This window comes from Triticum urartu, chromosome 3A (assembly GCF_056163025.1).
Source record: "Triticum urartu cultivar PI428250 chromosome 3A, HENAU_Tu73, whole genome shotgun sequence".
NCBI lineage: Eukaryota > Viridiplantae > Streptophyta > Magnoliopsida > Poales > Poaceae > Triticum > Triticum urartu.
Genome location: NC_141875.1, coordinates 444,195,630 through 444,219,429, shown reverse-complemented (window position 1 = coordinate 444,219,429; position 23,800 = coordinate 444,195,630). Strand labels below are relative to the sequence as shown.

General features: G+C 46.9%; 3 protein-coding genes across 3 annotated transcripts; 1 reads left to right on the top strand and 2 right to left on the bottom strand.

The window, feature by feature from the left end:
• The first annotated feature begins 3,147 nt into the window (after positions 1–3,147).
• Positions 3,148–4,899, top strand: LOC125548457 (ethylene-responsive transcription factor CRF5). Its single transcript, XM_048712047.2, has one exon. The coding sequence runs from the start codon at positions 3,810–3,812 to the stop codon at positions 4,695–4,697; it is 888 nt and encodes a 295-aa protein (XP_048568004.2). The 5' UTR covers positions 3,148–3,809; the 3' UTR covers positions 4,698–4,899.
• Positions 4,900–14,884: 9,985 nt separating this feature from the next.
• Positions 14,885–15,623, bottom strand: LOC125548456 (arabinogalactan protein 16). Its single transcript, XM_048712046.2, has 2 exons — positions 15,285–15,623; positions 14,885–15,192 (listed from the first exon to the last, which is right to left on the bottom strand). Exons 1-2 carry the CDS (start codon positions 15,391–15,393, stop codon positions 15,086–15,088), a joined length of 216 nt encoding a protein of 71 aa, XP_048568003.1. The 5' UTR covers positions 15,394–15,623; the 3' UTR covers positions 14,885–15,085.
• A 1,715-nt stretch (positions 15,624–17,338) lies between these two features.
• LOC125544261 (uncharacterized) lies at positions 17,339–22,212 on the bottom strand. Its single transcript, XM_048707878.2, has 2 exons — positions 20,791–22,212; positions 17,339–17,885 (listed from the first exon to the last, which is right to left on the bottom strand). The coding sequence occupies exons 1-2, from the start codon at positions 22,098–22,100 to the stop codon at positions 17,705–17,707; spliced, it is 1,491 nt and encodes a 496-aa protein (XP_048563835.2). The 5' UTR covers positions 22,101–22,212; the 3' UTR covers positions 17,339–17,704.
• Between the last annotated feature and the right edge of the window lie 1,588 nt (positions 22,213–23,800).

Here is a 23,800-nt window from a genome sequence, read left to right as displayed (position 1 = left end):
AATTTAGTCCCACCCCGCTAGTGGAGAAGGAGTTGGACCTCTTTATAAGGGATTGTCTTCCACATGCTATTGGAGCTTGAGAAGAGAAGAGGCCCTCGCGCGCTCCTCCTCCGTCGCCTACCTCACCACGCCGCGCCGCGGGTTGCGGGATTGACCCGAGCCGAGCTCACACCTACGCGCTTATATTTGCCAGTCACTAACGAAGAGTTTCTGACAGCTGGGCCATGATATGAGACGTCGGATCGTGGGCTGTCACGGACTCGAACATGGGTCGAGCCCACGTCTCTCCACGCGGCTGCGCCTATATAAGTGTGCGGTGTCTCCCAACCCTAGACGCCACGATCATATCGCATCTGCTCACACGCACGCCCACCGTCGTTCTTCTGCTGCTGCTGCCGCCGGTGACTCATCCCGTTCGCCGCGTACACGGTCGACGGGAGAGCAGGTCTGCGAAACCCCGTCCCTCTGGTTCCTGTACGGGAGAGGGACGAATAGGTTTTTGGGAAGCAACTACGCGACTGCTCGCTGTTCGTCTACTTCCTCTACGTCCGCATCGCCCTCGTCATCATCATGTCCACCGACGCTGAACGTGCCGCCGCCGAGAAGCTCAAGGCCGCCAAGGACACCGCTGCTGCCGCCACCGCCGTGGCGGCTTCTGCCTGGCCTACTGGAGGGTATAACATGTTTATCCCGCTCCAGTTTATTTTCGTATTAGCAGTACTAACAGTATGTGTAGATTTGTCTACTGTTTGATTAGTACGTGCATGTTTAGATCAGAGCCAGTACGTCGTCAATTCAGTCAATGCCATGCTAGTGATTTATTTATGGATTAAATTAGTCAAAAAATTGCCTATTTACTCAGCAGTTATCCCTAGTGTTTAGCCTTCCCCAAAAGGCAAGCCAAAGGAAGGTTATGTACTTCAAGGGAATAAGCTTGTCCCAAACCCACTGCTCGTACGGATATTGAACCCCTCGGAAAGTTAGCAGCTTGTAGAAGTACCTCATGCACACACCCTTACCAAAAGTGGTAGCAGGCCGGGCATCCTCAGAATCACTGACGGGGACAACGTTTGTCAGAATCTCATGCAAAGTTTGCAGCTCAGAGCGCGCGGCCCTTGAAAGATTTGGATGGAGTTGGACCTCCCAGCCATTTTGGGAGAACTGCGAAGCAACGGAGCAGCACGGATCCCTCGCAAAGGAGTAGAGGACAGACGGCAAAAACTTCAGACGGCCGAAGTCAAGCCAACAATCATGCCAGAAGGAAACCAGGCCCCAGAGCCAAGCGAGCAGCAGGTAGAGTTGACAACCAGAGGAATGCATTGTTTGAAACCTTTCCAGAAGGCCGTATCAGCACGGTGTGCAGCTAGGGACAGATCCTCTGTGCAATACTGCGTGGCAAACCAGATATAGTAGGGGACGCCTGAGGGTTGTAAAACCTTTGCCACAAATTTGCACAACATCGATTGATTGTAGGCAGCCAAGTCTCGAACATCAAGGCCACCAGAGCTGTGTGGGAGAGTAACATGATCCCAGGCTACAGGGCATTGGCCGTCCTTGATCTTGTTCTTGCCCTGCCAGAGGAAAACGCGCAAGAGACCCTCCAGCTTGCATATGGATTCCTTCTGCCATGGGAAGCAGATCATGAAATAGCTAGGTATGCCAACAAGGACAGAGTTTAGGAGGATGAGGCGGGCCCCATAGAAAGTAATATGGCAAGCCAACCCGACAGGCGCTTGTCCACTTTATGGATGACTGGCAGGAGCATCTCTTATAGGCCGGTTACGCCATTTTATTGTACTTGTTCTAAGCTGCATGAATGCGGTGGGATGGTTCGAAAGCGGAGAGATTCTGGTTTACGTGATCTCAACTTTCATACCATTTCGAACAATTTATATGATCGCCGTTGGATGGCAAAAGATATTTAGAGTGTCATGTTTAGACATTTTAGGGACGGTTTGGTGTTGCGCCTTGAGGCTGTCCTTGGTTGGAGTTGATAAATGGCTCTCCGTCCTCCGGGTCAGAGGCTCCCTGACGCCGGTGCTCCGCCCGACGAATTGACCGGAGTTTCCTTTCCGTCCAGGACCGACCGGCATCACGTGCCGCTCCACCTCCCGCCTCCCGCAATCCGATGCCTGCCTGCACCCTCGCCACAACGGGCCCCACCAAGCCTCGGCCCGCCATTGGCTCCTCCCTGCCCTGCGCCATCCTCCATCCATCCCCTCTGCGTCCCGCGTGAGTGCGAGTGCGAGCGACCGGCACTGCCTGCCCGGCGGCCCCCGCCGCTCAGGGACCACGCTGGCGCGGGGTCGGCCTCCGTACGGCGGCCAAAAAAATATGACGACGGGGACGCACGCGACCGTGTTCCGTCTCTCGCTCGCACCGGAGCCGGAGCTCGGAAGGGATGGGGTGACTGGGGCACACACTCCCAGCGCGCGGCTCATCGGTGCGGGCTTGACTGGGTGAACCAGAACCACCGCCAGTGGCAGTGAGGAGAGTGTCGACGAGGAATCGGCCGTCCACACCGCCGCTACGCCCGAGGGACCGGGAATCGTCGACCAACGCGTGCAGCGTGGGGAGCACGTCATGCCTTCGTGGCATCACTCCACCTATGTTCAGCGAGGAAAACAGTGCAGCTATCATCCGTCTTTCTCAAAGAATTCACAACGCGCGGTGGAGTGATGCTCACGGCGTCACAGTTGGAGCAGGCCAGCCCGTACTGCCTACCCAGCCCATACCCGTTACGCATTGCCCCCGTAGTTCTTCTCCCCTTGCGCTGCGGCACTGCACACATCCAGCCAGCCAGCCAGCCGGCGACCACGGCACCAGTTACCCACAGTGCCAGACACGGCAGCAGTTTTGCAGGCGCCGCGCACAGTTTACAGCTACGAGTAAAATGGACGGAGGCGTCCTCGTCCTCCTCCTCGGGGTTGGGTAATTAAACTAGTGGCGCGGGATTTGAAATGGAACCTGCCCCGTAAACCAATGCCATCGCATTGCAAGTAGCAGCAGTAAACGCGGCCGGAGGAGAGGTTAAACCCGCAGGCTTTAATTACGGCCGGCAAGGCAGAGATAGTTAAAAACGCTTTCACGGCGGGATCGGGCGTGGGCTCCCGCAGGGCCTGTCGGGCCGGGGCATCCTATAAGACGGCGCTAACGAACCCCAGCCAGTCCACTCTCCCAAAAACCTCCCCAAACCCCCAAATCTCCCGTCCCATCCCATCACCGCTTCCCAGCTCAGCTCAGCTGAGCTCAGCCATCTCCGAGTCCGAGGCTCTGCTCTCATTCTCTTCTCTTCTCTTCTCCACTCCCCTCCTTGTTCCTCGCGCCCTCGTTGCTGCGCTCCACGCTCCTCTGTTCCTCTCTCGTCGAGCCAAGATTTTACGGAGTTCGAAAACCGTTAGTATTATCCCGGCGCCTCGCGGCACGCAGAGCACGGCTCGCGGCTTTACTGCTCTGTTACATTTCTGCTCGCCTTTTTAAATAAAAAGAAGGTAAAGAGGAGGAGGAGGAGGAGGCCGTCTTTATTGCCTTCCCCTGCGCCCGCTTCTGCTCGCATCGTCACTCCGTCCTCCTCACTGCTGCCGTTCCTTTGGTCTTTATCCCCCTGCCGATCCGCGCGCGGAGCAGGAGCGAGCGATCCGCCCGCTCAATCGATCGTCAGCTTGCCCGGTTAAGGCTGCAGCTTCCTTTCCTGCTGGGGCCAGGGGGCTCGTTCTGAGCTTTCTACCTCGTCTGTCTTCAAAGGGGTTTTGGGCGAGAGAGACATCGGCATCCTCCTTTCTGTGTGGTTTCCGGTGGTGGCGCGTGCCATGTCGCGGTCGCGCACGGTGCGAATCTACTGGGACGATCCCGACGTGACGGACTCGTCCAGCGAGGAGGAGGACGGCTGCGCCGCTCGGAGGGTGGGAAGGATGGTGCGGGAGCTCCCGCCGGCCCCGGCGCCGCTGGTGCACGCGGCGGCGGCGGCGGCTGCTGCTTCGCCGGAGCAGTGCAGCGCGGGAGACGACGACCTGCCGAGGCGTGTTGGTGGGTGCACCGGTGCGCGGAAGAGGCTGGCCAAGGGCGGCGGCTCCGCTGCGCAGAGCACCAAGTTCCGCGGCGTCAGGCGGCGGCCGTGGGGCAAGTTCGCGGCGGAGATCCGCGACCCGTGGCGCGGCGTGCGCGTCTGGCTCGGCACCTTCGACACCGCCGAGGAGGCCGCGCGCGTGTACGACAACGCGGCCGTTCAGCTCCGCGGCGCCACCGCCACGACCAACTTCTCCACGTCCACCAACTCGGAGGGCGGCCAGGAGGACCTGACGGCGGCCGGGTACGAGTCCGGCGCCGAGTCCTCGCAGGCGGTGTCGTCCCCGACGTCCGTCCTCCGCAAGGTGCCGTCCATGTCGTCCTTGGCGGAGGACAGGGGCGACTCGGAGGCCTGTCAGGGCGACGCCGCCGCCGGCAGCAGCCTCAGCGTTCCGGAGGAGCTGGGCGAGTTCGTGCCGTTCGAGGACGCGCCGGTCTACTCCAGCAGCAGCTTCTGGGACTTCGAGCCGCAGTCCGGGTTCCTCTACGCCGAGCCGTCGTCGGCCGAGGAGGCCTCGTGGGACGTGTCCGCCGGCGGCGAGCCGTGGGCCGCGCCGGTGCAGGAGAACGACTACTTCTTCCAGGATTTGCGCGACCTGTTCCCGCTCAACCAGCTTCCCGCGATTTTCTAGTTGGGAGCGGCGGAGCTTGCTTCCCTATCTTTTTTGGTGTATGTCGAGGGTATTTTGTCGTGTACGTGTGGTGCGTCCCCGTGTATTTGTAACATGTCCGTGTGCGTTGCTGCTGTGTTGGGTCGACAAGAAGAGAAATGTATGATCCGGGTAGAGTTTTCACTGCTGTGCTGGGTACTATACTACGTCAAAGTTTTGTGTAGTACTGTCCACTCCGATACGCTGCAGGGTGTACGTACATGTACGTACGTATAGGTGTTGTTCACTCTCCACTCCACTCCACAGTCCACAGCTAGCATGGTGCATGCGTGCTTTGGCTGGCACGGCTCCGCGGCGTGGTCCAAACGCTCACTGCTCCAAATGGGGAGGCCATGATTTAGTTGCGCGGAAAGCTTGCGGGTTTTGGTGGTCGGTCGGGGCCAAGCTGCGAAATTATCTGCCGGATCAACGGGGCCCGATCACGCTCACTCACACCACCCCGACTTGGGATCGAGGCAGTGCCGTGCCGGAGTTTGCATCGGTACAGTGTCCGCCTGCCGGGCCGGACATGTCCGTGCGATAGATACAGACATGGCCGCTGGCTTCCCTTGTAAGGAGCAGGTGTTTGGGTATTCATGGCGGGCATTTACGCCGGGTGCAGCAGCGGCGCGTTTTCCCTGAGATCGGGCTCGGCTCCGGCCGGCCGGCCGGGCAGGGAGTTATGGCGGCGAGCCCCGTACGCGTGCGCGTGTGAATCTTGTGACCCGACAGTGGCGAGGGCGAGGGAGTGAATGCGAATGGAGCGAGCGGGCGATGGCGCGGCGTGCAGGGGGAGTGAGAGCGGCGTGGTCCTGCAGGCTGGCTCCTGGCTGAGGCGGTCGGGTCGACCACCACCCACGTAGCGCCCCCGAGCAAGAACACGTACCCAGGTGACCACATGGGGAAGGAGACAGCGCAAAAGATAAGGGGGAGCTGAGATCGGCGGCAAGGAGCGACGTGGCGGCGAGGACGAAGATGCGTACTGCTTTTTTTTTTGAGACAAAGATGCGTACTGCTTTTTTTTAGACAAAAAAAAAACTTCTCCTTAATATGCGTACTGCTGAAGTGACGGCTCAGTGCCGTTTCGTTTGGACCCTGTGCACTCGTCTCCACGGCCTGCCCGTCAAACAAACGGTGGGCCGAGCCTGCGGTCCGACGCACTAGCTTGCGCCGGGCTCAAGACTCTTTTTATTTTTATTTTTAGATACATGTTGAACAAGCCTAAAGAAAAAGATACATGTTGAACAAATTTTGTTCATGGCTTGAACATTCTCTTGATACACATTAATATTTTTTAATACACGCTGGACATCTTTTCTAAATACACATTTAACATTCATCAAATGCAAATTGAACATTTTTTATATAAACAGTGATCAATTAAAAATACAAGACGTTAATTATTTAAACACATGTTGAAAATTTTCTAAATACTAGTCAACATTTTTCCATATATATACGGTGAATACTTTCTAAAATATGTAGAACATTTTTAAATACACGATTATCATTTTTCAAATAGAAAATGAACATTTTCGCATAAGATGAGTATTTTATAAAATCACAATGAACATTATTTTAGTGCAGAATAAACTTCCTTTAACTCACGGTTAACATGTTTTTTAAGATACACACTGATAGGTATTTAAATATCATAAACATTTTTTTGAATGGTTTGATTTTTATTACAAATTACACCAATTTTTTTTATTTTCATGTTTTTATGACAAATGTTATGGACACATTTTAAAATGTGGGAACAAAATTTAATGTCTCAAGCACTTTATGAATGATAGTATTATTTTATAAAAAAATTGCATGACTAATAGTTTGACATTTCATGAACATTTTTTAATGCACAGTGAATGTTGCTAGTGGCTTGCGCGCGTGCTCCCGCGGGCGGCAGCCCAAAATGGGTTTTGCTCGTTCGCTGCTAGCTCTTTTTTTTTCTCTCACGCCTCAATTTTATTTTTGTTTTTTTGGCTTAGTTGGTTCGTTTGTTCCTCTGCTGTTGACTTAAAAAAATTCACTGATTAAAAATATTGGAATATCTTAAAAAATGTTTATGAATTTGAGAAAAGTTTTTGTATTAAAAAATCTTGAAATTATAAATTGTTCACGAATACAAAAAATGTTCCTATATTTGAAAATATTTGAGATTTCGGAGAATTTCATCAATTTTAAATATTTAACTAATTGTAAAATGTTCAATAATTTTAAATAAATTTATTTTTTAAAATGTCCATGTTTGAAAAGTTCATGGAATTTGGAGAAGTTTTTGAATATTGAAAAGAGTCCACCGATTTAAAAAAAACATCACAAATTTGAAAGAAAGTTCATGAATTCTAATACAAAAATTGACAAAATTTGAAAGAATATTCACATATTTGAAAAAAGTTCACTGGTTAACTCCAATTTAGCCTTCTTTCTTTAGAACTCTAGGATAGGATTTATTAAACTCAGGAAGTGAATTAAGCTTGACAAGGAAATTTTTGTAATATTTTGTTATCGCAAATTGTTCCAGTTTTCCGGACCGACAAATGTATGAGATGTTGTAACAATATAGAGGAAATAAGCCAGGGCTAAGGTTTTACATGCAATTGTGTACACATACTTGGGATATAAATTAGGTAGATTAAAATGAAACTTGTAAACACTATTATATCTTGTAAACACATTACACCAATAACACCCTGACCGACTGTCGACCCATCAAGGATCTGGTATTCAATTTTGGCCTTATTAGACTCACGGGGTTACCTCGGTTATTAAGTTTAATAAATTAGACCAACACATGAGCGTTTCATGACCGCATATTAGTCTCGACCAGAGACTTGATTCTGGCTAGATTACTCCTGGTACCATCATCGGCTTTTGGTATAGCTTTCCTCTCCTCTCTGCCCTTAACCTCTCCTTGTTTCAATCTTTGATATCTCGGGTATCAGGCGAGCCTTAGGATTGAGATAGAGACGAGGGACAAACTATCATTCTCTTCTTAAAGTAAAACATCAAACCCTTTTACGTACACCGGGATGTGAGTCTACGCCTCGGCTCTTAGCCCAAGGGAACTACTCACACATATTAATTGAATTACAAAAAGGTGTAATCATGTCGGTTTTCGACCGTCAGCCAGTCCGTCATAGAAGCGCAGTCACAAAAAATAAAACGGTTCTAGGTTTGTTATCGAAGTCCAATTTTGATGACGACCTGTCATCTTTGATCGGCCGATTTGTCATCTAATTGCTCATTGCTATCCTCCTTCACCTCATTGCTCTCCGTCTTCAGATTCCTAATTGAGTTTCCTTGGGCCATAATAATGTACTTCAGATCACTCGTGATTAGTTGCTTCTTCTTCAACTCCTTCTCCCTGCCTTCACTATCCTCATACGGTATCTTATGGTTGTTCATTTGATGCACTTGTTTCTCTTATTCATTAGATAACATTTTGACACTATGAATAAGCTTGTTGTACTAAAGCTCCGCCTCCTTAATCTTTTCTGTAAGCTTCAAGACTTCCTCTGCATGATCAAGCCCATCCTGGATTATTTCATCCCTGCATTCTTCATATTTATCCCAGAGCTTGTAAAGTGCCGTCGTCGGTGGTTTAGGTCACTCCTTATCAACCCAGTGAACAAAGCCACCGTTTATGCCTCCCTGCATGACCAAACAATAGCATCAAATTAGAAACTTGACAACAAAAATCTAACAGTTAAGTTAAACACTTGGCAAAACCTACAATTTCACTAACAATTTGAAGGAAATATGCCCTAGAGGCAATAATAAAGTTATTACTTATTTCCTTATTTCATGATAAATGTTTATTATTCGTGCTACCATTGTATTAACCGGAAACATAATACATGTGTGAATACATAGACAAACATAGTGTCACTAGTATGCCTCTACTTGACTAGCTCATTGATCAAAGATGGTTAAGTTTCCTAACCATAGACATGAGTTGTTATTTGATCAATGAGATCACATCATTAGGAGAATGATGTGATTGACTTGACCCATTCCGTTAGCTTAGCACTTGATCGTTTGTTTACTGCTATTGCTTTCTTCATGACTTATACATGTTCTTATGACTATGAGATTATGCAACTCCCAAATACCGAAGGAACACTTTGTGTGCTACCAAACGTCACAATGTAACTGGGTGATTATAAAGGTGCTCTACAAGTGTCTACGATGGTACTTGTTGAGTTGGCATAGATCAAGATTAGGATTTGTCACTCCGATTGTCGGAGAGGTATCTGTGGGCCCTCTCGGTAATACACATCACTATAAGCCTTGCAAGCATGATAACTAATGGGTTAGTTACGGGATGATGTATTACGGAACGAGTAAAGAGACTCGCCGGTAACGAGATTGAACTAGGTATTGGGATACCGACGATCAAATCTCGGGCAAGTAACATACCGATGACAAAGAGAACAACGTATAGTGTTGTGCGGTTTGACCGATAAAGATCTTCGTAGAATATGTAGGAACCAATATGAGCATCCAGGTTCCGCTATTGTTTATTGACCGGAGACGTGTCTCGGTCATGTCTACATTGTTCTCGAACCCGTAGGGTCCGCACGCTTAAAGTTCTGTGACGATCGGTTTTATGAGTTTATATGTTTTGATGTACCGAAGGTAGTTCGGAGTTCCGGATGTGATCACGGACATGACGATGAGTCTCGAAATGGTCGAGACATAAAGATTTATATATTGGAAGCCTATATTTGGATATCGGAAGTGCTCCGGATGAAATCGGGATTTTACCGGAGTACCGGGGGTTACCGGACCCCCCCCCCCCTGGGGGAGGGGGGGTTTAATGGGCCAAGATGGGCCTTAGTGGAGAAGAGGAGGGGCGGCCAGGGCAGGCCGCGCACCCCCTCTCCCTCTAGTCCGAATTGGACAAGGAGGGGGGGCGGCGCCCCCCTTTCTTTCCTCTCTTCCTCCTCCTTCCCCCTTCTCCTACTCCAACTAGGAAAGGAGAGAGTCCTACTCCCGGTGGGAGTAGGACTCCTCCTGGTGCGCCTCCTCCTGGCCGGCCGCCTCTCCCCCCGTTGCTCCTTTATATACAGGGGCAAGGGGGCACCTCTAGACACACAAGTTGATTATAGAGATCTCTCCAGCCGTGTGCGGTGTCCCCCCTCCACCATAATCCACCTTGGTCATACTGTAGCGATGTTTAGGCGAAGCCCTGCCGCGGTACCTTCATAACCATTGTCACCACACCGTCATGCTGCCGAAACTCTTCCCCGAGCTCTACTGGATCGTGAGTTCGCGGGACGTCACCGAGCTGAACGCGGAGGTGCCGTACGTTCGGTACTGAGGATCGGTCGATCGTGAAGACGTACGACTACATCAACTGCGTTGATAACGCTTCCGCTTAACGGTCTACGAGGGTACGTGGACGACACTCTCCCCTCTCGTTGCTATGCATCACCATGAACCTGCGTGTGTGTAGGAATTTTTTTGAAATTACTACATTACCCAACACAATTGATATACACATGCACAAAAAATTAACATATGTTTTAACTATGAATGATATCTTGAATGCAATGAACACACTGTAAGCACCAAGAAATCATGGACATAACGCACAAATTTAACTATGAACTACAATTTATGTGCATAAAAAACTGCACATAATTCATTACTGTCTATGTGCCCATGGACACAGAGCACTTTGTTCAGTTTACAAAAACTATGATTTAACTAACGGTACCTAAATTTCTATCTCTGCAAATAATTAACATCAAAACTAACAACGAGCATTTTCAGCACATAGACAGAGGGCAAAATGTAAGGAAATTTCTTTACAGTTTCAACACATCCATAACCTCCTACCAGTGAAGTTGCCTTCAAAGGTAACCGATTTCTTTGGGTTTTGCTTGTGGTAGCACAAGACAGGGACCTCTTCATACTCCACAATGCCTTCAAAACAGTGGCAGCAAGTCAAATCGCCTGGATTCAGTTCAAATTGAAGGTCCAGATTGAAAATGTCCCAAATCGTAGCCATACCCATAACCCTAATCCTACCCTATGCGACCAAAGATAGAGGGGATTACATTTGAATCGAAGTCCTCCATGGGCTCATCACTGCTCTCGCTGTCTTTCCAAAAAACCATGGCGGCGACGAGTGGGCGGTGGCGGTCACGAGAGCGAGAAGCAGAGCGGCATAAAAGAGTGAGAGTAGAGAGAGAGTGGTTGGATTGTGCATCGATTCGGTCATGGTGATTTAGTCACAGTTGGGCCTAACGGGTGCGTCCAACCGAGCCGTTAACGACCGTGAGCCCCAGTGTTGGATGATATAGTGATGAGCCAAGCTAATTAGCTAACTAAATAGGCATGGATATGATGGGAGTTAGCTAGCATGAGTAGATGCATGCATGGATGGAAACGTCACACTCTATGGCGTCTTGGGTCAAGGGTTGAAACGCCATTGAACGTGGTGTTTCCCATATAGCCAAAACTGCAGGGATGTTGACATGACCAAAAAAAGTCAGATCTGAAAAAAAAACTCCAGACGCGTCATATCATGCTAACCTTTGCGTTTGAGGTTAGAACAGTGATTTCGGCCACACCCGATGTACCATATGAAGGCCATAGTTAGATGCCGAGCTATTGTATGTCTGGGGGGGGGGGCGAACAAGTCTGGCGCCGTCATTGGCACGATGTCTTCCGCTTTTGGCTTGGCTTCGGCATCGGTGGGACTACCCGTTGTTGTCAACCATCATCATGTCTGAGTACCCCAACAAGAAGACCCGTCGCGTATTCATCGCCATTGTATTCGCCATGCAGGACGTCGACATCATATTCGCAGGGCTTGTGTCCATGATCGTCTCAGGCCTTTTCCTCCACTACAACCCTGCACTCTGGAAAGAGAGCCCTCGGGGGACTACATGTGGTGCATCGTGCTGATGCTCGGGGCGGTCCCGACGGTGGCGACCTTCTACTAGCGGATGAAGATGCCGGAGACTGCCAGGTACACAGTCGCCCTCATCAACAAGATGGAAAGGTATATGCATGGATACACTCATAAACAATCCATATATACTATTGAATTTGAATCACTAGACCGACTTGGTTGGTTACACTTACACATTTAAACATGAGTAATTTTAGCATGCTTCCTCTTACCCCATCTTTTCACTAAAGTTGGTAAGAATCACTTGACACATATTGCACACTTTATGGTTCAACCAACTCAAACTACCTTCATGCCTAGACGACACATTCTCGAGGGAGTGGTCGTTCTACATGAAACATTGCATGAAATCCATTCGAAGAAACTTGATGGAGTGGTCTTCAAAGTGGATTTTGATAGGCTTATGATAAAGTGAAGTGGCCATTCTTCCGGCAAGCTTTGCGTATGAAAGGGTTTGATCCGGCTTGGAGAAAGCAGGTCGAATCCTTTGTACAGGAAGGCAGCGCTAGAATCAAGGTTAATGACGATATCGACCATTACTTCCAGATGCAAAAAGGATTGAGAGAGGGAGATCTGATGTCTCCTATCCTTTTTAATGTTGTCGTTGATATTTTAGCCGTTCTTGTTAGCAGAGCAAAAGAGGACAACAAGGTAGGTGGTCTTATCCCACATTTAGTGGATGGTGGGGTATCCATTCTACATTATGCAGATGACACCATTATTTTCATGGAACATGACCTAGCAAAGGCAAGAAACATGAAATTAGTTTTATGCCTTTTTGAACAACTTTTCGGACTGAAGATCAATTTTAATAAGAGTGAGTTGCTCTGTTTTGGACGCGTCAAGTCAAAGAAGAATAGGATAACTATAAACAGTTATCCGGGTGTGAGCTAGGTTCATTACCTTTTACTTACCTGGGGATCCCGATTCATCATCACAAACTCACTAATAAAGAGTGGAAATGCATCGAAGATCGGTTTGAAAAGAATTTGAGTTGCTGGAAGGCAAACTCTTATCTTATGGAGGGAGGTTGGTTCTTATAAATTCGATGCTCACGAGCATGCCGATGTTCCTCCTTTCCTTATTTGAAGTACCGTAGGCATACGGAAAAGATTGGATTTTTATCGATCTCATTTTTTTTTGGCAAATCGACGAAAACAAAACTAAATAGGTTAGCCAAATGGGACATTATCTGTAACCGAAGGATCAAGGTGGCTTGGGTATTGAAAATCTTGAAGTGAAAAATAAGTGCTTACTTAGCAAATGGCTATACCGATTGGCGGCAGAGAGGGACAGAGTATGGATTCAACTGTTGCGTAATAAATATTTACATTCTAAAACGCTGGCTCAAGTCACGACACATCGTCCGACTCGCATTTTTGGAAGGGGCTTATGAGGACAAAGGTTGCCTTGTTTAACAGGAGCAAGTTTATTGTAGGGAATGGACATGCTACTAGGTTTTGGGAGGACACCTGGTTGGGCGAGATTCTACTAGCCTTGCATTACCCTTTCTTATATAACATTGCACAACAGAAAGAGGTTTCTGTTGCTACAGTGTTGGGATCGGTTCCTCTTAACATTCAGTTCAGACGATTGTTAGTGGGTTAAAGATGGGATAGATGGCTGCATATCGTGCGCAGGTTAATGTAGGTTAACCTATCTGATGCAGCAGACTCCTTACTTTAAAAGTTGTCCGTGTTAGAAGTGTTCTCGGTTAAATCTATGTATATAGACTTGATTAACATGGGGCATGTCTTGAGGTAGATCCGCATCTGGAAATTAAGGTGCCATTGAAAATCAAGGTGTTTATGTGGTTTATGCATAAAGGAGTGATTTTAAAAAGATAACTTGACCAAGCGTAGTTGGGAAGGAATTAAAAGATGTTGCTTTCATGATAACGATAAAACAATAGGGCATCTTTTTCTCCAATGCCCACTTGCTAAGTTATTGTGACGAACAATTCATGTTTCTTTTAGCATTGTTCTGCCCGTTGCATTCTCACATTTATTTGGGACTTGGTTAAATGGGATAGAGCCCAAGACCATGGCACATATACGAGTTGGAGTATGTGCTTTACTTTGAGCCATTTAAAATTGTCGGAGCGATGTTGTCTTTAACAGACAAACCATGATCAATTTTTTGCAGGTTATCTTGAGAGCGTCTACTTGGATCCATATGTGGCCGTTACTCAGTCATGTGGACCACAAGGAGTATATGGATATTGGGTGCAATCGATGAGAGATGGTTACATGGGATACTTACAATCGGTTTGAATGGCGGTTCAATAATAAAATAGGTGTTTAGTCATCTTACTCTATTTTCGCTGGTTGTGGCAAATTTATTTTTTGAGATTCATATTATTGTTAGAGACTTCGTGTTGAACATGGATTTTTAATAAAATGATTGTATGCATCAAGAGATGGAGAGCCCGGGGGCATTTTTTTTCGAAAACACATGAAAGGTAAGAAGGTAAGAGTTAATCAAATCAATAGCTCAGATCTATTATGCATTTTTACCTCTCATGTGAAAAGGAAAGGTAAGAGGGAGCACATGCTAAAATTTTCCAACATCCATGTTAATTCCTGGTACTTTGATCCAGTTCCTTGGTTTGTTCATAATGTCCCTGTTCCTGCTGGTGACGGGCATCAAATACAAATACCTCAAGAACCACTAGCGCATCCTCTCCGCAATCCTGGAGGCGCTCACGTTCTTCTTCGTAAACTAGGGGCCCAACAACACCACCTTCGTTCTGCCGGCCGAGCTATTCCCGACGCGTGTGTTGTCTACATACCACGCCATCAGCGCCGCATCGGGCAAGACAGGCACCATCGTCGCGGCCTACCGGCGGGGACGGTAACGCTGCCGGCGAGGGCGCTGGGCGTGTGGACAAGGATGACAAGTTCCCTCCTTGGAGCACCGAACAGCAGCCGCCGCCACCGTCGACGAATGCATGAGAAGACGCAGCGATCGAAAGGGGACAAAATAACCATGCCAAGCATGCATCTATGCATGCACTAGTGTGTGTTTTTATCTTCAGTTTTTCTAAAGCACATCTAGATGTGCCATAATTATTGCACATCTAAGTCCTATGTCATTGATTTTACATCAAGATTCGTGTGGATATTTTCTTTTTTTTTCTTTTCCTCTTTATGCTTGATTCACTCACTTAGATATGCAATAACTAGGGCATATCTAGATGTGCCTTAAACACACCCTTTTATCTTCTGCGGGGATATTTCCGGACAGAGAATAACTGCATTACATCTCTAGAACTAGAAGTAAAGGAATCGGCATCATTTTCCTCACTCGCAAATCTCCAACTGAGAAGCTAGAAAGAAGAAACTACATGGACTACAATCCTGGTTTCCGGAACGAACGATTAAGCTGGATGAACTGATTACACACACGGCGGCGTCGAGTTACAGAAGAGGGGGAGCTCGGTTCAGAGGAGCCTGTAGGCGGAGGCGGCGTCCAGCGGGTGGATGAGGTAGGTGAGGGCGAGCGCCACGAACATGAGCACGTACGCGATCCCTTGGTCCACGCTCGTTCCTGCCAACATTGATCCACAAAACCAAGCAAATCACTAATAAGCATCACACGCACGCACGAGGAGAGGACAAGGAGAGGAAGAAAACACTAACCATCGCTGGCGGTGGGTGCCGGGGCGGGGCCCTGGGCGCTGGCCACGGAGGCGAGCACGACGACGATGGCCATGGCGACAAGGGACGACGCTCTGGGGATTGACGCCATGTCCTCTGGTCTCTCTGGATAACCGAAACGGCCGGGTTTGGAGCTTCTATCTAGAATCTAGATCCCCCTCCCTCTCGCTCTGGAGATCAGGAGAGGAAGGGGAGGCAGGCACAAGAGAAGAGGCTGGCGTTTCTGTTGTGCTCGCATGAATTTCGGCGAGACCCGGATTTATATAGCCTTGATCAGAAATAGGGGGGCTCGTGCATAAATGGGAGTGGCCAGCCTTGCTCCTCGTTGGCTTGGATAGATTCAGGCATAGTAACGTTTTGACCTGTAATCAGTACTATCAGATCCTCTACCCTAAAAAGTGGGACTCACAGATCCTCCCATCTCTACCTGGATTGGATAGACGGTCGCTGTACTTTATATTATTTTCCTTTGATGAAATGAGGCAAAAGTTTTTCCATTTCATTGATCAAGGAGAAGAGGGGTCCAGTTGAAAAAAAAGGGGAAGAGGGTCCAGACAACAGCGACAAAGTAGCGAAAATAAAACCATTACCCGCAAGGTAAAACAACACCGTACCCAAGCCCCCTAGCACCTGTAAATCACCCACAACCTCGCCGCCTCAAGGATTTTGTCAACAATGGTCGTAGTTGGGGTAGATGTGTTCCGGAAGACCCTAGCGTTAAGCTCTTTCCAAACATCCTAGGCTATAAGCATCATGAGGGAGGTCATTGCTTTCCGATTTGAAGATTTTTTGAGGGCAATATTGGTCCACCAATCTTCCAACGCGACCATAGTCGACCGTTCATTAGTCATGATTTCACCAAGCCCAATCTGCACCTTGACTGCGTTTCAAACAAAATCGTGTTGCAACATTGGAAAAGAAGGTGGGGCGATGTTTCTTGAACTTGGTTGCGAAGGGGGCACAAACTATAATTTGCCACCCCCTATGGTGGAGCCTATCAGCCGTCCAAAATCTATTGTGGATGATCAACCAAGCGAAGGACTTACATTTTGGAGTAGCTCGTACCTCCCAAACGGTCTTTAGCAAAGGTGTGATAGTGATCCCCTCGAATTGCATCTTGTAGGCCGAGGACGTCAAGGGGAGGTCATTATCCATAAACTTTCACGTGATCGTATCATCTATTTCATGGTCAAGAATACACCATCCAACATCTCTCAAAGGGTGGTGAACTCCTGGATGTTGTCAATAGTAATGTCATCTGTCATGTCAATTTGGAAAACCTAAAAGTTATCATGTAGAGCCTTTTACACCGTGCTACCCTTCTTTCTAGAAATATCAAATATTCTTTTGCATGATATCCCTTGGCCTCAAACCGTCAAGCCAAGGTAACTCCTAAAATTTTGCCTTCGCGTCATTCCCAGCTAGACTTTATTAGCCGCCGCGAAGAGGTCTTTATCTCTATCATCACATGCCGTAGGGATACCCTAACCGCGCCAAGGCTTGGATGGCTCAGACCAATCAAACCAAAGCCATCGGAGGTGGAGAGCAGTGGCGAACTTGTGTTCAAGTCAAAAACTCCGAGACCTCTCATAATCTTTGGCTCACTCGTTTCCAGTTAACCTTGCATTTTCCTTGGTGACCTTATCGCAACCCGCCCAAATAAACACATGTCTTAGGGCATCGATCCTCTTCGACACCTCAGCCAAAAGGACTGGCAAGGTGATGTGGTAGATGGCAATGACAGAGAGCACCGCCTTGACCAGATGGCTGTATTAGTAGTATCATCAGGCAGAGGAAGACTGTGTATGTGACCGCGAATTTGTTGCCCAGAAATCGAGGGGCGTTGTGGACGGAAAGGTTCAACTACGGGCTCGTGATCCTTCCTTCCTGTCGAGGTGCCATGGCATGGCACACTAGACTGAAACCTGAAAGTCTCGAACTGCAAAAAGGACCCATACGGCTCCCAAGCCAACTGAAAAGATTAGAGTAAAACATGCGAGCTGGGACGAATTTGAGCAAGCAGAGAGACGACAATCAAGAAGAAATGCACAGGGTCCACATCAACGCATCTTATGATGGTAATGATTCGCAGCTCAGAGGATTCATAGAACACCCCTGCAAGGGAGTCACATGACTACATCATACTGTACAAAAGAGATGCACCCCGGCATCAGCAATTCAAATCCTAGCAGAAAACAAAGTTCGACATGAGAGCCGCCATGTCGATGCTTCTTCATCAACGGGTTCAAACCATGGTTCAACGAGGAACTACTCCTAATTAGGATCACTCTAATCCATACTGTTTGGTTTCGGTACCACCTGCATCACAACAAAATATGCCCCTCTTCCATGACAAGTTATGGAGTCTGCATCTTATCCACGTACTTACTGCTTCGTTGTCGTCAACAGAAGTATGGATCTTCTTTCTTCCTGAAAATATCGTACAACTGCCCAGAGCAACTGATTGTTACTTGGATAAGAAAAAGTGGATTTGTCGCATCATGATTCTCTAGTTCCGCAACAGTTCTTCTCATTGGTCCCTGCAGATCACCATCCAAAAGAAATTCCGCCAAGGTACGTGCCCTGAAATGAACAGCAGAAACAAGTATAGTTTCAGATATCGGTGTCATCAAACAGCACTTAAGCATCACATGCATATAGTGTTACTAAGAAAAATGCACTGCATATATCAAGGTGGTATACAGCAATCACCTACTCATGTTATATTAAAAATGGCAGTCAATGGTTTTATAGAAGTGAATGGTTGCACAGACAAATAACACGGAAATTCTACCTGAAATGCCTTATTCTAGTGATGCTTTGCAGCATTTAAAATTGCATTCATAGACATATACCACGATATGTACTTGTTTAACTGGGATGCTTTCACACGTATGGGTGGGATAACAACAATATTGCACGAGTAAATTCAGGGCCATCGACTTGCCAAAGTTCAACCTAAAATCACATACTAAAAGACATTTGTGGGGAAAAAACACTACAAAATTCAAAATTTAAGATTGCAACTTGGCTTCAGAACCTAGTTGCAAAATTTAAAATCAAATCTTAAGATTGCGCTGAGTGATGTGACCAAATTAAAAGCCAATTTATTATTATTATTATTTTGCTCAAGTGACTTCCCTACTGGGTAAGTGATGTTGAACTTAACCTTTAGGCCTCTTTTGGTTCATAGGATAGGATTATCGTAGGAATAGGAATCTTGTAGGAAATGAGATGACATGTATCTCAAATCCTATGAATAGGAATAGGAAACAAGATGTCATTTGGTTGACACCAAAGGAATTTTTCCATTGAGTCTAGGCTCATTTTTATTTTCCTATGAAATGTGGAGGATAGGAACCAATCCTATGTAGGAATAGGAATCCATTCCTATGAACCAAAGGGCTCTAAAGGAAAAAATCATATAAGAATCCTATCCTCTAGAATTCCTATGAAATTCCTCCAAACCAAAGGAGGCCTTAAAGTTTTTACTGAGTTAACATATTTTCAAACCAACCTGCTGAAGCTGAATATATCACATAGAAGACAGAGTACAAAGTTCAAAGATGTAAGATGTTGCCCTCTAATATCTTATGTGCTGATGGGAATTGCACAAAGGCAATACAAGATTGACTACCAAGCATTATTTTTATTTTCATTTTCGAAAGAAACATTGGACAATAGTGGACCTTGTAATATACTACTAGTACAAAGTAAAATAAATATTGGTATCAATATCAGCTTTTATTCTGTGGCCTCTTATTTAATTGATTATGTCTCCTTGATTCTGCAGAAAACAAAACCCATCTCTTTCTTACCAAAAAACAAAACAAAAAACTAATGAAATTCACCATATAGAAGAATGGTTAAATTCCTTCAACAACTATCTACTTTTAGGATATTTATAAACTGTGCATTGAGAAAAAAGTCTAAAAAACGTCTTATATTAATGCACAGAGGGAGTACTAAACAATTTATTGGTCAAGAATACTTGACAAGATGATTACAAAGCATCGATATATATCAACAACTGGTGTGTATTATTACTTAAACTAGCACAGTGCTTGCGAGGAAATGTTTTAAATCATCTTCAATTTTTTTAATTTCATTGAACTTACATTGGCATGCATAACTTATGAAATATGCAAAAACAGCGTATTTAGACCAGATATGTCATTTCTGCTTGTATATGAAAATAAAAGGAAGTTTGGACCAGGACCAAGCGGTTGATTGCTTAAAAGAAAATAAAGATCAGAACCTTACCCGGCTGGTTATTTGTACGTGTTATTAGATCAGTACACAGAATTAATCGAGTTGACTATATCTAGAAGTACAGAAATATATCAAGCTGATTGCTCAGCCATTTGTAATGGGCCGGTTGTGCAGAAGTTGATGTTTATACTGATATTGGATTAGTACAGTGCATCACCATTTGGATCAGTGAAACAATTGGTGGTCCGCATATTAGATGTGGCTGCTCTACCAGTCGTTGGCTGAGCCAATAAATTGTTTGTAGATGATATTGTATCACACAGGATTATTAAGGCTCTGATCGCTATCTAGCAGATTGCCGCTGTATCTCTTGTATATGTTCAGGACCCCGATCGTTGATATAAGATCAGTAAGCACGCATAATTAAACTTGAGCAGTTTTTCACAGAGGAAACAAAATAGGAATAACATCGATTGTAGGGCACGGCTATTGTTAACTACAATGAGTTTGCTATCGCCGCCTTATTGCAGGGGACGTCCAGTGATCCAGACCTAATTCCTTTCTCTTTCTTTCTTGCACGAACTTGTTACAAGCATGCGCTATGCCCATCCTCGGAACAACCATCATACTTAAATTTACGCACAAGCATGCAGATCACAATTAAGTTAGTTTCTGCATGGTTCAAGGTATATCTTGATAACTCTTGTCATTTTATAGCATCCACACGGGTACGTACCTTCAGTATTCATGTATGGTGGTCTTGATTCGGAATTTGTGAATGTGATCAAATATGTATCGGTTCAGGAACCAATTTGCTAGGGGTGTATGTCTGTATGAACCAATTCATTAGCCTCGGATGTTTAAGTGGACTTACAGTGTCTCAAGGGCTCGTCAGAGGTTGTGATCCAAAGAATCGATTAATACCGGAAGAGATAAAATGAATTATTTTTCCGTGTAAGGAAATGGGAATTACAGGTATACACTATCGGATGTGATCTATTTAGGTAAAGTCATGAAGAACCACCAAATGCTATCTATTTAGATACAATAATGACGATCTACCAGGCTAAACCAAACTCAACGTCAGTTCTGATTCTACAATACAATTGATTACCAAATGTTTATGATTTCTACAACTTAACACAATTTGAAATGATTTAAGGTTTATTACTAGCATGGGCTAAACAAAAACAGTGATGATTGATATACACAAGATATGCAACAATATATAATTTTGTTTTGTTTAAACTTTCAGCAAATTCAACTTTTAACGCACCTGGATTCCTCTCTTGCATCCCCCATTGCTAACTTCCTTTGGCGATAAAGAGCACAGAGAGCTTGCATAGCTATCTCCACATGATTGCAAACTGAGCTACACAGATGTCCTTCAGAGTCCCACTCACTGGTAATTGTTGAAGGCAACGAGCCCGCCTCCCTCTTTACCTGGACATACTTGTTGTTGCCATTGCAAGGTTCAAATGGAACTCCAACCCTCGACATCATCCGTTCCTCACTCGGTCTTAATAGAGGTGAACATTTTTCAGCACCAATGACCTTGTTGCCACATTTGTCCGATGATTCAACCATTGGTGTCTTGTTCATTTTTGCATCCCCCTTCAATAGCTGACTGACTCCAGTAGCTGGAACAGCATCAAATGAGCCTTCTTTTTCGCCAGTTCCGGCTTTACAATAGTCACTCTTGGAAGGACCCTTCTGTAGAGGGCTCTTGCTAAGAAGCCCCGGAGAAGGAAGCAGCACTGTCCTGGGCATCTCATCATCAAACTTTTCTGATTTCACAACTACACTCTCCTGCACGGAAGCTGCCACCTTTGAAGCCTCGGGCATACAGGCCATCTTCCCGGTTCTTGTCATCTGCTCCTCCATCTTTACAAACGAAGATTTCTGCTGATCATTCCCCAGAGTACTGACAGAATCGATTTGCCCCTGTCCATCTCCCTTCCCCGATTCCAACTCACCAGGCTCGGCTCGCCGTAGTCGCTTGAAGCGCTGGCTCAGCGGCACTTTGTCATCCCCATCTTCGTCCCCTTCCATTTCCATCTCGCCGGCCACCGCCGTCCTATCCCCTTCCTCCCCGTCACTGCACAGGTCAATAATGTCGTCGTCGTCGTTCCCCTCCCCTTCCTTGGCCTCCTTGACGCGCCCCTCGTCCCGATGCACCGCTTCTGGGGCGGCGTCACCGGGCACGAACGCCATCTCGTCGGTCTCGTCCCACGGCCGGTGGTACGCGCCGGCTAGCGCCTTTTTCTTCTCCTCCTGTGCTTTGAGCTCCCTGAGCGCGGCCTTTAGGTTGGAGTGCACCTCGTCGACCCCCACCAAGCGCGCCCTCGCTGCCTCGAGTTCGGCCTCCGCAGCCGCCAGATTCGCCTCGAGAGTGGCCCTCTCGCGGTCCCGCGCGGCGAGGATGCGCGAAACCGCATCGAAGTCGGCTCTGCGGTGGGTCTTGGTGAGGTGGATCACGAGCTGCGGGCCGGTGAGGAGGGCGAGTTCGTCCTCGGAGGCGGAGGCGGAGACCATCGAGGCCGGCGGCCCGGAGGCGGTGCACCGCTGCGAGCTGCCTCGGGGCATAGGGCCTTCGTGGTGTGGTGGTGGACTGGTGGTGGTGGTGGGCGGAGGAAGGGGCGAATGGGGTTTCTGAGAATCAGGGAGCGACTGCCGGTTACGGTGTACGCATTGGCGGAGCCTCGTGGAGGCCAAACCCCCACTTCCAAAAGTGATTTTTTTTCTTTATTGGTATACTGAGCATCGGGCCAGTCTAAGACTAGCCACAATGAAGAGTAACATACATTAATAATATACACATATCACTAGACTATATTACTATCTTCATAATGGGTAATGATATAGGTGTGGTGTCATGCAAAACTCCATTTATTAGGTTATAGACTCATACTGCATTGAGACATGTGATGTTACAGTAACTAGCTAAGTTACTAGAACCACCTCTCTTTTCATTAACTCATTGCCACATAGACAAATTTGTTAAGTTGGACTTGAAGTTACTGCTGAAATTACTCCTTATTGTGGCCAGTCTAAATGGAATGACGCGATGTCAGTCTCGCACACTCGTCTCTCCTTTTCCAAACTGCGTTTCTTGCCTTTGTGACAATTAAAATTATGGTTCTTCATCCCAAGTCTCACTTTTCCAAACTTGTTCTTCCGTTTGTGCCCGTTCCATCGAGGCTCCGATTTCCAACCACGCCTACGCCACCTGCTGCTGCTAAATCCAGGAATGGCCGCTTTTGTATGCCACCTATGTTGATGCCCTTCGTGCTGCTCCTGTGCTGCGTGCACGGCGTGCCACGAATCAGTGTTTTTGTCTGCGGCTTGCTGCTGCATCTGCACGACTCAATGGGATGGCAGTCAATGAGCTGAACAGTGAAGTGCTACCTAAGGACTAAAGGAGCAAAGAACAATATGTTTCAAATTCAACTCAATAAAGTTGATTAAGAGATGTTTAGACTGGTGGTGTGCAAATTGTAATTGTTGCAATTTAGTCTATTTTAGGACAGTTCAATAACTATTTCAGAAATTCCTAAATAAATCCTAGAGACCCACTTAGCCCATTTGTGCAAGACAAGGGATACTAGTAAAGTTTAGTCCCACACTGCTAGTTTAGTGGGAGTTGAACCTCCTTATAAGGGAGGTTCTTTCCCCACTTGTATGAGCATGAGAACAAGAGGGACATCCACGCGCGCTCCCTCCTCCGCCGCCCGCCTCGCCACGCCTCGTCACGACGCGCCGCGGGTTGCGGGAATGAGCCAAGCCTCGCTTCGTCTCCCTCTGTTGCTTCACCTCCCGTCGCATCCTGTTCTCCTCCGAAACCGCACCTTTTGAGTCATGTACGGGAGAAGGGTGATAATGTTTTTGGGGAGCCTCAGCGTGACTACTGACTTCTTCGTCACAGACGCCCCGAACTCCGATGACTACTTCCCTGACGTTGACAACCTCCTCGACGACATGGCTAGCGAGGACAACCCCAAGACCGGTGCATCTGCTCCCATTCCGTATGTTCTCATACTCTTCCTGTTAGAGGTTCTGTCACAACTTCTTGCTCTAGTGTCAGTTCTAGATGTGTTCGGTTCTAGTTCATATATGCAGATGCTATTTACCTTCTCTTTGCCAAATTACATGACTTGTTTTATCTCTGCTATATTAGTCATGCTCTATCTAATATTTATATTAATAAAATCATTCGGTAAATTTCTCATATTTCCAACAATCCAAAAACCTTATTATAGGCAATTTACCCCGAGTGGTTTTGCTGC